The sequence below is a fragment of the Bombina bombina genome, chromosome 1 (genome assembly GCF_027579735.1).
Source record: "Bombina bombina isolate aBomBom1 chromosome 1, aBomBom1.pri, whole genome shotgun sequence".
In the NCBI taxonomy this organism is placed as follows: Eukaryota; Metazoa; Chordata; class Amphibia; order Anura; family Bombinatoridae; genus Bombina; species Bombina bombina.
This window is the reverse complement of record NC_069499.1, coordinates 1,109,293,540-1,109,309,244: the sequence shown is the minus strand read 5'-3', so window position 1 is coordinate 1,109,309,244 and position 15,705 is coordinate 1,109,293,540. Positions and strand designations below refer to the sequence as shown.

At 42.5% G+C, this 15,705-nt stretch overlaps 1 protein-coding gene and 1 non-coding gene across 2 annotated transcripts in view; both read left to right on the top strand.

Annotated features, from left to right (window-relative positions):
• TBKBP1 (TBK1 binding protein 1) overlaps positions 1–15,705 on the top strand; it is a 694,444-nt gene that overhangs the window by 230,158 nt on the left and 448,581 nt on the right. The window contains exon 4 of the mRNA XM_053697656.1: positions 14,955–15,105. Coding sequence (XP_053553631.1) covers positions 14,955–15,105 — 151 coding nt within the window. The remainder of the gene's footprint in view (positions 1–14,954; positions 15,106–15,705) is intronic.
• LOC128646312 (U2 spliceosomal RNA) lies at positions 7,650–7,846 on the top strand. Its single transcript, XR_008400267.1, has one exon. It is a non-coding gene; the product is annotated as a U2 spliceosomal RNA (small nuclear RNA).

Genomic DNA, 15,705 nt, shown 5'->3' with positions numbered 1-15,705 from the left:
GGGAATTTTGCTCAGGCCAAGTCCGTCTGGAGACCCAACCAGGCTTGGAACAAGGGTAAACAACCCAAGAAGCCCGCTGCTACTACCAAGACAGCGTGAAGGGGCAGCCCCCGATCCGGGACCGGATTTAGTAGGGGCAGACTTTCTCTCTTTGCCCAGGCTTGGGCAAGAGATGTTCAGGACCCCTGGGCACTGGAAATCGTGACCCACAGGTATCAACTGGAATTCAAAAGTTTTCTCCCAAAAGGGAGATTTCTTCTTTCACGATTGTCTGTAGACCAGATAAAAAGAGAGGCGTTCTTACGTTGTGTAAAAGACCTCTCTACTATGGGAGTAATTCATCCCGTTCCAAGACTGGAACAGGGACAGGGGTTTTACTCCAATCTTTTCGTGGTTCCCAAAAAAGAGGGAACGTTCAGACCTATTTTAGATCTCAAGAGTCTAAACAAGTTTCTCAGAGTCCCATCTTTCAAGATGGAGACTATGCAAACAATTTTACCAATGATCCAGGAGAGTCAATATATGACTATTGTGGACTTGAAGGATGCATACCTTCATATTCCTATTCACAATTATCATCATCAGTACCTAAGGTTTTCCTTCCTGGACAAACATTTTCAGTTAGTGGCTCTTCCCTTCGGGTTGGCCACAGCACCCAGGATCTTCACGAAGGTTCTAGGGTCCCTTCTGCCGGTTCTCAGGCCGCGGGGCATAGCAGTGGCGCCTTATCTGGACGATATTTTGATTCAGGCGTCGACTTATCATCTAACAAAGTCTCATACAGACACAGTGTTGTCCTTTCTGAGAACTCACGGATGGAAGGTGAATCTACAAAAAAGTTCACTAATTCCACAGACAAAGGTTCCCTACTTGGGAACTCTGATAGATTCTATAGCCATGAAGATTTTTATGACGGAGGTCAGAAAGTCAAAGATTCTAAATACATGCCGATCCCTTCAGTCCAATCCTCGGCCATCAGTGGCTCAGTGCATGGAGGTAATTGGATTGATGGTGGCGGCAATGGACATCATTCCGTTTGCTCGGTTTCATCTCAGACCACTGCAACTGTGCATGCTCAGACAGTGGAATGGGGACTATGCAAATTTATCTCCTCCGATAAATCTTTGCCAGGAGACCAGAAACTCTTCTTTGGTGGTTTTTGCCGGATCATCTGTCCCAAGGGACGTGTTTCCGCAGACCATCGTGGGTGATAGTGACAACGGACGCCAGTCTAGTAGGCTGGGGTGCAGTCTGGAATTCCCTGAAGGCTCAGGGTGTATGGACTCAGGTGGAGTCTCTACTTCCAATCAATATTCTGGAATTGAGAGCAATATTCAATGCGCTTCAGGCGTGGCCTCAGTTGGCTTCGGCCAAATTCATCAGATTCCAGTCGGACAACATCACGACTGTGGCTTACATCAATCATCAGGGAGGAACGAGGAGTTCCTTAGCAATGACAGAAGTATCCAAGATAATTCGATGGGTGGAGGCCCACTCTTGTTCTCTGTCAGCAATCTACATCCCAGGAGTGGACAACTGGGAAGCGGACTTTTTAAGCCGACAGGCATTTCATCCGGGGGAGTGGAAACTCCATCCGGAGGTCTTTGCCTCACTGATTCTCCGATGGGGCAGACCGGAATTGGATCTGATGGCATCTCGACAGAATGCCAAGCTCCCAAGATACGGATCCAGGTCAAGGGATCCTCAGGCCGAACTGATAGATGCCTTGGCAGTGCCTTGATCGTTCAACCTAGCTTATGTGTTTCCACAGTTTCCTCTCCTTCCCCGGGTGATTGCTCTGATCAAACAGAAGAGGGCTTCGGTAATTCTAATCGCGCCTGAGTGGCCACGCAGGACTTGGTATGCAGATCTAGTGGACATGTCCTCTCTGCCTCCGTGGAAACTTCCATTGAGACAGGACCTTCTCATTCAAGGTCCTTTCCAACATCCAAATCTAATTTCTCTGCAGCTGACTGCTTGGAGATTGAACGCTTGATTTTATCTAAGCGGTGGTTTTCTGATTCGGTCATTGATACTCTGATTCAGGCATGTAAACCTGTTACTAGAAAGATTTACCATAAGATATGGCGTAAATATCTTTGTTGGTGCGAATCCAAGGGCTACTCATGGAGTAGAGTTAGGATTCCCAGGATTCTGTCCTTTCTCCAAGAAGGATTGGAGAAAGGGTTGTCAGCAAGTTCCTTAAAGGGACAGATCTCTGCTTTGTCAATTTTACTACACAAACGGCAAATGTTCCAGACATTCAGTCTTTTTGTCAGGCTCTAACCAGAATTAAACCTGTGTTTAGACCAATTGAATTTGAATTTAGTTCTTAATGTTCTTAAAGGGGTTCCGTTTGAACCCATGCATTCCATAGATATTAAGTTGTTATCTTGGAAAGTTTTGTTTTTGGTTGCTATTTCTTCTGCTCGTAGAGTTTCTGAGCTTTCATCGCCTTATCTTATCTTCCATTCTGATAAGGTGGTTTTACGTACCAAACCTGGTTTCCTTCCTAAGGTTGTTTCTAATAAGAATATTAATCAGGAAATTGTTGTTCCTTCATTATGTCCTAACCCTTCTTCTAAGAAGGAGTGTATGTTGCATAACCTGGACGTGGTCCATGCCCTGAAGTTTTACTTGCAGGCGACTAAGGATTTCCGTCAATCATCTTCATTATTCATAGTTTTTTCTGGAAAGTGTAGGGGTCAGAAAGCTACGGCTACCTCTCTTTCTTTTTGGCTGAAGAGTATCATCTGTCTGGCATATGAGAATGCTGGACAGCAAACTCCTGAAAGAATTACGGCTCATTCTACTAGGGCTGTGGCTTCCTCATGGGCATTTAAAAACTATGCTTCTGTTGAACAGATTTGCAAGGCTGCAACTTGGTCGTCTCTTCACACTTTTTCCAAATTTTACAAATTTGATACTTTTGCTTCTTCTGAGGCTGGTTTTGGGAGAAAGGTTCTTCAAGCAGTGGTGCCTTCCGTTTAGGTTCCTGTCTTGTCCCTCCCTTTCATCCGTGTCCTGTAGCTTTGGTATTGTATCCCACAAGTAAGGATGAAATCCGTGGACTCGTCATATCTTGTAGAAGAAAAGGAAATTTATGCTTACCTGATAAATTGATTTCTTCTACGATATGACGAGTCCACGGCCCACCCTGTTATTTTTAAGACAGGTTTTGATTATATTATATTTTTTATAAACTTCAGTCACCTCTGCACCTTTGGCTTTTCCTTTCTCTTCCTAACTTCGGTCGAATGACTGGAGGTGGAGGGAAGGGAGGAGCTATATATACAGCTCTGCTGTGGTGCTCTTTGCCACTTCCTGTTAGCAGGAGGATAAATCCCACAAGTAAGGATGAAATCTGTGGACTCGTCATATCGTAGAAGAAATTAATTTATCAGGTAAGCATACATTTCCTTTTTTCTCACTACCGACAGTTCAGTATCTTAAACAAAGATATATCTTATCTTATTGGGACGGCACATATAGAGAGGTAAAATGTACATGTCCGAGTCCCCTCTGTAAATGGTGAGTGATAAGGTCATACCCGTACTCTATAGGGAGAACTAGGAAGTGCTATGTGGATGCTAATGCCTATATGGTATATAGACAGGAATATGTAAGGCCAAACAGATATTTGGAGTTCAAGATATACTCCTATTGAGAGTATTCAAACTAATGAAATCCATGTTAGCTAAGCATGATGAACCTAAAGACTAAAGCCAAAATGCATGTAAGATTAAATGTCTAATATAAATAAATAGAACCACTCAAGCCGCCCCGACCGCAGACAGCTAGAGAGGAATCTCTCACAACAGAGTAGAATAGATTATAGGCATTATATGGCTAATAGGGTGTAAGCTCTAATACTTAACTAGAACAAGTCTACTATCTCTCCTATCTCAATAGACATATACATCGCACAATAAGCAAACATGTTTTTTATTTCATGCCCTAAATTATTATCAGCACTTGCTTTATAATGGAGCTATGCAAAAATGGGTATTCTAGAACAAGTCTGCTATCCCTCCTATCTCAATAGACATATACATTGCACAATAAGCAAACATATAGTTTATTTCATGCCCCAAATTATTATCAACATTTGCTTTTAATGTAGCTATACAAAAATGGGTATTCTGCTGGATCTGAACCACTAAGAAACAAAGCATGTAAACAGTATAACCTTATGCTAGATTCAAGAATGTACATTATAAAGTAAATAACACTTATAAAGCTCAACAAAACAACTATAATAGGGCTGAACAGTCTAATGAAGTTGCAAACCAACGCATTAGCCCTGGCAAGTGGCAATGCAGTGGCACAGCTTCACAGTAGTGGATTCCACTCACCCTACACTTGATCGCAGAGCTAGGTAAATTATTTTAGCTGATTGGGAGGACCAGATGCATACACCACCTCTCATTATATGGATCTCCACAGCCAGCAATCTTGTAAGACTTAGTTAGTCGCTATAGATAAATAAATATGAACTTATCAGTGGTCTATAGCGTCTAGAAATATACATGCACTATTGGTGGACAATACTGTAGCTGGGTAGCATCACATTAGTTACAGAACAACCTAGACATATAGAATGTATTTCCTATAATTAAGCACAGTAATAATGACTCAATGGGCATAAGAGTACTACCTTCACTCTGAAATGGGTACAATGGAAGTAGTATCAGAGTCCATAAATACTATTAGAGTCTCGAGCAATATCTAGAGGTAAATATATAGTAACATCATAAATGAGGTTCTAGGGTCCCTTTATGAAGATCTCAGTCCCGAAGGAGCGTTTTTCTGAGACTTGGTTGGTAGCCCTTTTACCGTTCCTTTTAGCCTATGCCCACAACAATCATTACCCTGAACCACATCTGGGAGGGAGTTGCCGTGATCGATATGAATTGTGGCCTTTTCTTTTTAAAGACACGATGAGTCCACGGATTTCATCCTTGTGGGATTACGCCTCCTGGTCAGCAGGAGGAGGCAAAGAGCACCACAGCAGAGCTGTATATATAGTTCCTCCCTTCCATCCCACTCCAGTCATTCTCTTTGCCTGCGTTAGTAGATAGGAGAGGGCAAAATGAGGTGTTAAAAAAGATTCTTCAATCAAGTGTTTATTATTTTTAAAGTAGTGCCAGAGAGTGCTACTTTGTGCTAGGGTGTAGCCTAGACTAGATCAGTCTCTACAGTAGAGCTTTTGGTGGCTTTAAAGCAATAGGAACTGGTGGGACATAATTCTCACTGCGCCTCCTATACATGTTGCTTCCCTAATATAGATAGCCTAAGCACATTTAACTCAGGCTTATCTTATTCCACAGGGCTATGGGAGGGAGAGGACCTCTTACACCTGCTGGACTGTCCTGCTGTCGGGCAGCATTTGAGGTAAGTGCTGACTTTATTATTCTGGGTCAATAAATGGATCTCAGAGAAGTGGAGCACTTAATTTATTTGGTAAGAACTCCTACATGTAAAAGGAGGGACCTTCAGACAGCACCTTCTTAGCAGGGGCTAAAGGAGAATTTGGGGGATCTCTTGCCCTGAGGGTAACTAGAACTCAGTGGAAGGTGAGATTGTTTAAACATCATTTGGCTGAGCTGTGGTAAGAGAAAAGCAGTAGCCAGATTTGTCCCCATGTTTATGACGTCTCAGTTGGCTCCCGGTGGCATTATAACACTGTTAATAGTAACCGGGAGCTCCAGGGTTGTTACGCCCTTGATGGGCTAAGGAGCTCGCTGCTTACTTTGGGGATCACTTGAGCTGAGGGTAAATTGATTTCAGTGGGAAGTGATAGGCTTACACTTTATTCGAATGGGCTTTGATACGGAAGCGGTAGCCAAGTTTGACCCCAAGTTTCGGATGACGCAGTTAGCTTCCGGTGGCGTAGTTATAACTGTACTAATGGCGACCGGGAGCTACATGATTGTTACGCCCACGATGGGCGGAGCCTCGTGTGGTGCCATTTCTGTGGACTGCTCGCTTTTTCCTCTCCTGCTGTTTGACAGTGTATTGTGTTCATTAGTAAGGGGGACCCGGACAGTGTTAAAACTGCGTTGCTGTCCTGTTACAACTCTTTTACACGATTTGTACAACGATTCTCATCTAAAAGGAGAGCGAATTGTACAAAGTTACTGTTCTACCTAAAGATCAATGTTCTAGAGTTACTGTCATACACAAACAGACTTTTATTCTAAAAGCTGGACTGTTTTTTAACGTTATGTACTCAAAGAGCATAAAGTTTTGGGTCTACTGGGCACCTCAGCAAGGTTTAGCTGAGGGGTAGTTTGGTGCTACAGTGACTATGTAATTCTAGATTTGAAAATAAAGTTACATTTTAAATTTTAAGGAGACAGTAAAGTTTTCATGTGTTAATTTTTATTGTAAAATTTTCACTTTTTCTGAGCCTTTTATTTCTAAGACCCCTGCTGTTCAGGAACTAATTGACAAGTGGTCAGGCTGTGCCTCAATTTCTCCTATAGTATACAAATTATGGCCCACATGCAGTGCTCTGCGCTTCCTTTAACCCCGCCAGGAGTTATTCTGCAATTGCAGACATTTTATGTTTTTTACTTATGATAGAAAACATTTATTTGAAGAATTTTTTTTTCTATAATTTAAAATAGAAACTTGATTGATTCAGTAGATTCTGTCATGACAGTTTCTTCCCGGTTTTCTGAAAGGAGGAAGATACTTGGGAATTATTGGAGAGAGATTTCCAGTCTCAGATGGAACAATATCTTTATTTTATTTATTTATTTTAGCTTGTTTTCCCCCATTTGTTACTTTAGGAGGTTTTAGCTACTCTGGGCGACTCCGACACAGTCGGTATAATCTATGCTCATCCGCATTCCCTATATATAAAAAAAAGTTTCCCATAGCCGTTTCAACTACAGAGGCTGGGCAATCTTTTCCTAGGGTGGAAGGAGTAGTTTCCATCTTAGCTAGGAGTCCTACTATACCATTGAAGGATAGTTGGGTTTTTCAAAGGTCCTATGGGCAATAATCCAGCTGTGTACTTTGTTACAGTCACTGGTATGACGGCATATTGGTCTGATGCTACTAAGTCATTAACTCCTCTGGATAAGGTCCAGGATCTGATAAGGGCTTTTAATGAGCTGCGCGGTTTATTACCCGCGCTTTATCAGTACTCCATTCAGACATTTTTATACGTTTTCTCTGTTTCAGTTTAAATAGTCTTATGGTTAGAGCCTTGTTCTACGGAGGTGCGCTCTAGGTCTACGCTTCTAGCGTTTTCTTTCAAGGGAGACCTTGTTGGGACCCGGCTTGGCGGAATTGTTCTCTTTTGACATTTTAGAGAATTAAAATAAAAAAAAATCCAAATAGTTTGCTGTCAATCAAGGACAGCATGAAGGTTGTGCCCTCAATCCGGGATTAGGCCTTGTAGGGGGCAGACTTTCCATCTTCGTTCAGGCTTGGGTTCAAGATGTTCATGGTCTCTGGGAGATAGTTAAAGTGTGTCCCAGGGATACAAAGCAGTTTTCTTTTGCAAGATTATTTGCAGATCAGACTAAAGGAAAGGCAGTCTTACTCTGCCTAGAAGAACTCTCAGATATGGGAGTGCTTGTTCCAGTTCCAATACTGGTTCGGGGTCTGGGTTTTTCTACTCCAGACCACTTTTTAGATCTTCGGCTTTTTGGCTAAGATCAAGTGTAGTATCTGTTTTTATCAGTTTAATATTTGATTCGTCCTCTACCTGGGAGTGGGGACCATATAAAACAATACTCTAGACAGATTTCTTAGTGTAGGTCCTTCAATTTATGACCTTAGTGGTTTTAAAGGACGCATATCTACGTTCCCATTCACAGGGATCATCTCAAGTTCTTATTGTTTGTTTTTCTGGACAAACATTACCAGTTTGTGGCTCTTCCGTTGGTCCTGCCACAGCCCCAGAATCTTCACAGCGGTTTGGGGATCTCTGTTGATGGGGCTTCATGCAAAGGGTGTTGTAGTGGCGCCTTACCTAGACGACATTCTAGTTCCGGCTACCTCTTTTCAACTAGCAAGGGGTCCCACACGGACTTGGGATTATCCTTCCTAAAATCTTCGGTATGGAAGGTGATTTTAGAAAAAATTCCTTAGGCCCACACTCAAGCGGGACTTTCCTAGGATCCATAGTAGATTCTGTTTATAAAGATTTTTCTGACAGAGGTCAGGAAATTAAAGTTTATTGATACTTGTCTAGCTCTGCAATCTTCTCCTCGCCATTCAGTGGCTCAGTGCATGGAGTTAATGTCTGATGGTGGCGGCAATGGACATTGTCCCGTTTGCTCATTTTCTTATCAGAGCTTTGCAGTTGGACATACTGAAACAATGGAACGGAGATTATTTGGACTTGTCCCCTCAACTTCTCTTGGCACAGGAGACAAAGGAGTCTCTTCTTTGGTGGTTGTCTCTAGATCTTCTCTCCCAGGGATCGTGTTTTCGCAGACCTTCCCGGGAGATTGTTACACCAAATGCCAGCCTTCTGGGGTGGGGAGCAGTTTGGGGCTCCTTGAAGGATCAAGGGATATGGTCTGCGTCGGAGTCTTTTTTACCCATAAACATTCTGGAACTGAGAGCGCTCTACAATGCTCTTCTGGCCTGGCCTCAGCTGGCTTCGGCTCAGTTTATCAGGTTCCAGTCGGACAACATAACGTCAGTTTCCTACATCAATCATCGGGGAGGAACAAGGAGTTCCTTGGCGATGACAAAGTTCTCCACAATAATTCAGTGGGCGGAGACCCATTCTTGTTGTCTGTCGGCAATTCATATCCCAGGGGTGGACATCTGGGAGGTGGATTTTCTGAGCAGACAGACTTTTCATCCGGGTGAGTGGGATCTTCATCCGGACGTGTTCTCCAGTCTGATCCTCAAATGGGGTCAGCCGGAGTTGGATCTCATGGCATCCAGGTAGAATGCCAAACTTTTGAGGTACGGGTCGAGTTTCAGAGATCCTCAGGCGGTTCTGATAGATGCTCTGGCAGCCCTTTGTTCCTTCAATCTAGCATATCTGTTTCCTCCATTTGCTCTCCTTCCTCGAGTGATTGCCCGGATCAAACAGGAAAGGGCTTCAGTGATTCTCATAACACCAGTCTGGCCTTGCAGGATCTGGTATGCAGACCTGGTAGAGATGTCGTCTCTACCTCCTTGGAGGCTTCCGCTTCGAAAGGACCTTCGGATTCAGGGACCCTTCCATCATTCAATTCTAGGTCTCTGAAGCTGACTGCTTGGAGATTGAACGGCTGATCCTAGTCAAGCGAGGTTTTTCTGACTCAGTCATAGACACTTTGATTCAGGTTTGGCGTAAATATCTTTTTTGGTGCGAATCCAAGGGCTTGGAGATTGAACGCTTAATTCTATCCAAGCGAGGTTTCTCTGATTCAGTCGTAGATACCTTAATTCAGGCACGTAAGCCTGTAACTAGGAAGATTTACCATAAGATATGGCGTAAATATCTTTATTGGTGTGATTCCAAGAGCTACTCATGGAGTAGAGTTAGGATTCCCAGAATTTTGTCTTTTCTCCAAGGAGGATTGGAGAAGGGTTTATCAGCGAGTTCCCTAAAGGATCAGATCTCCACTTTATCTATTTTGTTACACAAGCATCTGGCAGATGTCCCAGATGTTTAATCCTTTTATCAGGCTTTGATTGGAATCAGGTCTGTGTTTAATCCAATTGCTCCTCCATGGAGTTTGAATTTAGTTCTTAAAGTTCTTCAAGGGGTTCGGTTTGAACCTATGCATTCCATAGCTATTAAGTTGTTGTCTTGGAAAGTTTTATTTCTTGTTGCCATTTCTTCTGCTCGAAGAGTGTCTGAGCTTTCGGCATTACAATTTAATTTGCCTTACCTTATTTTTCATTTGGATAAGGTGGTGTTACGTACTAAACTTGGTTTTCTTCCTAAGGTTGTTTCGGAGAAGAACGTTAATCAGGAGATGGTTGTTCCTTCCTTGTGTCCTAATCCTTCTCAGAAGGAAAGGCTTCTGCATAATTTGGACGTGGTCCATGCTTTGAAGTTTTACTTACAAGCAATTAAGGATTTTTGTCAGTCTTCTTCTCTGTTTGTAATTTTTTCTGGAAAACGTAAGGGTCAGAAAGCTACAGCTACCTCTCTTTTTGGTTGAGGAGTATCATCCCCTTTGCATATAAGACTGCTGGACAGCAGCCTTCTGAAAGGGTTACGGCTCATTCCACTAGGGCGGTTGCTTCCTCATGGGCATTCAAAAATGAGGCTTCAGTTGAGCAGCTTTGCAAGGCTGCAACTTGGTCTTCTCTTCACACTTTTTCTAAATTTTACAAATTTGATACCTTCGATTCGGCTGAGGCTGTTTTGGGGAGAAAGGTTCTTCAAGCAGTGGTGTCTTCAGTTTAGGTTCCCTGTCTTGTCCCTCCCTTTTCATCCGTGTTCTCTAGCTTTGGTATTGTATCCCACAAGTAAGGATGAAATCTGTGTACTCATCGTGTCTTTAAAAAGAAAAGAAAATTTATGCTTACCTGATAAATTTGTTTCTTTTTAGACACAATGAGTCCATGGCCTGCCCTGTTCTATGAGACAGGTTATTAATTTTGTACAGACACCTCTGCCCCTTGGCTTATCCTTTCTCTTCCTAACTTCGGTCGAATAACTGGAGTGGGAGGGAAGGGAGGAGCTATATATACAGCTCTGCTGTGGTGCTCTTTGCCTCCTCCTGCTGACCAGGAGGCGTAATCCCACAAGTAAGGATGAAATCCGTGGACTCATCGTGTCTAAAAAGAAACAAATTTATCAGGTAAGCATAAATTTTCTTATTGCACCATCACAGCCAGTAGCACCTAATTGATAAACCTCTTCTTGAAGTTGGGGTGTAGTGGCAGATTCAACTGTTTGGTTTAGCGTGAGAACAACCATCACTAAAAGTTTGCCTGCAAAAGTGTCCAGCCTCCAACCGAAGCTCACCTCCGTCACCATCGTGGCATATTCACCATCTGATGTGATTAGCTTGCTCCGCCATCTAGTTGGGCTAGGAATGGGTAGCATCTGCGTAGCAGCCTCTATAGGAAGCGGTTCTGTTTCTGCTATGTGTGCAGGTTGCGGTGGACGTAGCGCTGGTTCTATCTCAGCTATAAGCTGCTGTCCGAAATTATCAAGCAGTGTAGTCAGCTCCGTAATAAGAGTATAAGGATCCTGAGTTGGATGACCCACCTGTAGTACAGAGAGTTCCTGATTATCTCTGAGGTCCTCCAATTTTTCGTCGCCATCTTGACGATCTTGCAAGGTGACGCCGTTTTCAAAGAAGTGCATTATCCTGGGGCTTAGACCATATACCTGTTCCTCCCATGTCTCACATAGCAAATCTGTAGACTTTTGCTGTAATGCTTGTGGGATACTCCTCTATCAGACCAAACTTGGCCAGTAGTCTTGTTATCCCGGCGTCGAGCCGGAATGATAGGGAATATCCCAGAGCAAGAAAGTAGTAAGATGAGGAGAGTGGCACTCGCCACAGGCAGGACAGTCCCCAGCAGCAACAACAGAGCAGTCCAAGGGCACACCACTAGAATGGTCAGGCAGGCAGGGTTCGGCAACAAAGAGAGAGACCAGCAATTTAGGGTTTAACCAGGTAGAGTTATCAGTAGGCAGGCAGGAATCAGCAACAGTATAACAGTCCAGCAATTTAGGGGTTAACCAGGTAGAGTAGTCAGTAAACAGGCAGGAATCGGCAGCAGTAATCAGTCCAGCAATTTAGGGGTTAACCAGGTAGAGTAGTCGGTAAACAGGCAGGAATTAGCAGCAGTAAATCAGTCCAGCAATTCAGGGGTTAACCAGGTACAGTAGTAAGTAAGCAGGCAGGAGTCGGCAGCAGTAAATCAATAGATAGAACAATCTGTCACACCCAGGAGCACACATAATGACACCTATACTTGGGCAGTGACAGATCGTTAGTGAGCAGTATAAATAGGCGCAGGATTCGCGCCAGTGAGGACCCACCAGCATCAGGAGCGTGCGGCGATGACGTCAGCGCTGCACGCATCCTGAGCCGACACTGCCCCTGGCAACGAGCAGGAAGGAGATGCCGCACCCCTAGCAACGGCGTGACATTTGCTCTTCGGTAATCATCTCAACCTGCCGTTGTGATATTGTGTCCGTTCTCTATACCTACGCAGTCAATCAAAGCTCCAAAGTAGGGTGTCCAGTTGTGTCAATACCTCTCAGACTTGTTGGGGTAAAACACCATCCAGGGGTGTAAAAAGTCATATATCGGAATTATAACGAAATACATTAAAATTACCCCCAATAAGAGATAGAGCCAGAGCTCCTGCAAGCTGTGTCCTATCACTTTGGCAGTTGGCTCCGCCCCCCTGTAGATACTTATTTTAACATTAATAATTCATTTATTCTCTGTTTAGAACATAGTGTTTGGATTAAAAGGCAGCTAACTAGAGATTCTAGGCAGCAACCAGTTTAAAGGAACAGTTTACTGTAAAGTTTTTTTCCCCTTAATGTGTTCCTAATTGTAAATACCAGTGTATGAGAAATTGGTCATTTAAGTTTCTTTTTGTAAATTAAGTAGCTGGATTTACTCTTGAAACCACAACCAATCAAAATAGGCTAAAGTTGCAGACGAATCAGACATCCTTATCTTATCAATCAAATGCTTCCCTTTCTTATTTCTGTCTCTGTACAATTGAAAATTAATATTTTAGAACTTTATCTCTTCCACCTCCCACTGTGAGTGTAATTTCAAAATCGGCTATTTAAAATGCCGATATAAAGGCAAAGGAGTTATTTGTAAACAATTTAATACACTCCTGCAAAATGAATTATTGGAAACAAATTAAAGGGGAGAAAATGTTAGAATAAACTATCCCTTTAAACAGAAACACTGCTCCTGGGGATATACTCAATGTTTAACAAGATTTGTTTTTGTTTTTGCCTTTAAACTTCACCACTTAAAAAAGCAAAGCAAAAAAAAAAAAATACTACCTTTTTTATGATGAATTTGGGTGCAAGTTTCAGGTGAAATTTGGGTTCTTATGGCAATACATTCTATAATTTATTAAATCAATTTCCTTATCTTCATCCCCTCCATAAATGGGACCTTTGTTCTTGTTGATAGACAAAATCCTAAATGTATCCCAATTCAAATGGAGGGGCCACATTGCGTAGCTTGCATTACTGCACATGCTGCTGCTTTCTAAAGGTAGGCAACTTGGAAAGTCAGCCACTATATTTGTAAAGGAGAGAACATTCGGCAGCCTTTTTACAGCTCCCTGCTTCCCGGGGTTACAGTTGCTGGATTTTGCTTGGGGTGGTAGCTTTTTTTAGCAGTGACACTAATTGAATTACTTACAAGGTATTACAATTTAAGAAAGGTTTAGTTGATAACCAAAGCCTGGGTAGCGCTTGATGATTGGTGGCTAAATGTAGCCACCATTTGCAACCACTGAACTAAAAATGGGCCATATTTCAGGGCTTTTTTAATTAAAAAAAAAAACAACTCAAAAATGCTCAAAATCTAACAAACTGGGTACTGGCAGATAGCTGCCGGTACCCAACTTGGCGGCAAAAAGAGGGGGGAGGGTTAGAGAGCTGTTGTGGGGCATATCAGGGAGGTTGGGGCTAAGGAGGGATCCTACACTCTAGAATATATACTTAAAAAAAAAAAGAAAAAAAAAGAAAGCATTTTATTTTAGTACTGGCAGACTTTCTGCCAGTACTTAAGATGGCGGTGAGGTGGGGGAGGGAAGAGAGCTGTTTGAGAGGGGCCAGGGAGGAATCAAGGGGTGCGATGTGTCAAGTGGTATCTCTACACTAAAGCTAAAATTAACCCTTCAAGCTACCTACTTTACCCCTTCACTGCTGAGCATAATACAAGTGTGGTGCGTAGCAGCGTTTACCGTCCTTCTAATTACCAAAAAGCAACGCCAAATCCACAAATGTCTGCTATTTCTGAACAAAGGGGATCCCAGAGAAGTATTTACAACCATTTTTGCCATAATTGTACAGGCTGTTTGTAAATAATTTCAGTGAGAAACCTAATATTTGTGAAAAAGTGAACAATTTATTTTTTTAATTTGATCGCATTTGGCGGTGAAATGGTGGCATGAAATATACCAAAATAGGCCTAGACTTTGGGTTGTCTACTTAATAAAATATATACATGTGAAGGGATATTCAGGGATTCCTGACAGATATCAGTGACACACATTATGAGTGGTGGGTTCAGAGAACGATGAAAAACACCACAAGTAGCTTGTAAGCCCCATGTCTTAGGCCACTGGTTTTCAAACCTGTCCTCAGGCCTTACTAACAGGCCAGCTTTTGTGGATATCTGAACTGGAGCACAAGTGAAACAATCAGCTGATTAGTAACCATGGTTATTTTACCTCCTCTCACCCAAAGTAGTTCTGAAACAGGTTTGAAAACCAGTGTCTTAGGCGGAACAGAATTGATCTAAGGGGGTAGCTTTATTATTGTGCGAGCGGACATGATACAATGTAGCGAATCATGTCCGCCGCACATCGATAAATGCCGACAGCATACGCTGTCTGCATTTATCATTGCACCAGCAGTTCTTGTGAACTGCTTGTGCAATGCCGCCCCCTACAGATTCGTGGGCAATCAGCAGCTAGCAGGGGGTGTCAATCGGCCCGATCGTATCTGATAGAGTTGATTTCTGTCCACCAGAGCAAACGGACAGGTGATGGAGCAGCGGTCTTTAGACCGCTGCTTCATAACTTCTGTTTCCTTCAGGCTCGCCGGAGACAAGGGGCATCAAGCTCCATACGGAGCATGATAAATCGGCCCCGTAATCTTGATAGTGTAATGCAACTGCAGGGTCACTGAATATACATAAAACAAATGAGTGTTTTTTTCTGTCTACATCTCTCTCTCTCTCTCTCTCTCTCATATATATATATATGTGTGTGTGTGTAATTTTTTTATTCTTTTGTTCCTTCTATTACAGAAGGGTTTGGTTTTGACCCATGTTGCTCACATCCAGTCTCTGGAGCAGCAGTTACAGCTGTGCACTGAACCACATCCCTTCCCAGGCTCTGTACTGTCCGACCCAGACATGCAGTATCTATCATTGCATCGTGGTCCGGAAATGCCAAATGGTGAGATGTTACATTAGTTGAAGTCATCAGTGGGCTGATTATAATAGGAATATTATTTTTATGGACTACAATTATTTTAATGTTTTTTTTTTTTAAAATTTGCTGTTAGTTTACTTCATTTTTTCAACCTATATAAAATTATCCCTCGTGACATTACAGGACCAGTACAAGATATAATGGTATTTCTTTATAAGTCTGTAAATATTACTATGGCATTATTAAATCCTTACTAGGAAACTGTGAGAGGTCTAGATAGACCCTTATCGATAAGAGATGATCAGACAAAGAAGAATGGTATGGCTCAGATAATTCAAATATAAAAATGCAGTTTTGTTACAAAATACTAAAAATGTAACAAACAACACCTTAATAGTAACGCAAACAGTTTCAGTCATATCCCGGCCATACTCATAGAGCATCCATCATTACCAGGTTAGTATAGGATAGATTGGTGTTACCTAATCAGTTAGACATACAGTTGTAAAGTAGAAATAAAATTAGCAGCGCTGAAAGCACGGATTTACTATATCCGTGCTTTCAGCGCTGCTAATTCTATTTCTACTTTGCATATCATTTGGTTTACCTTGAGGGATAAACTGC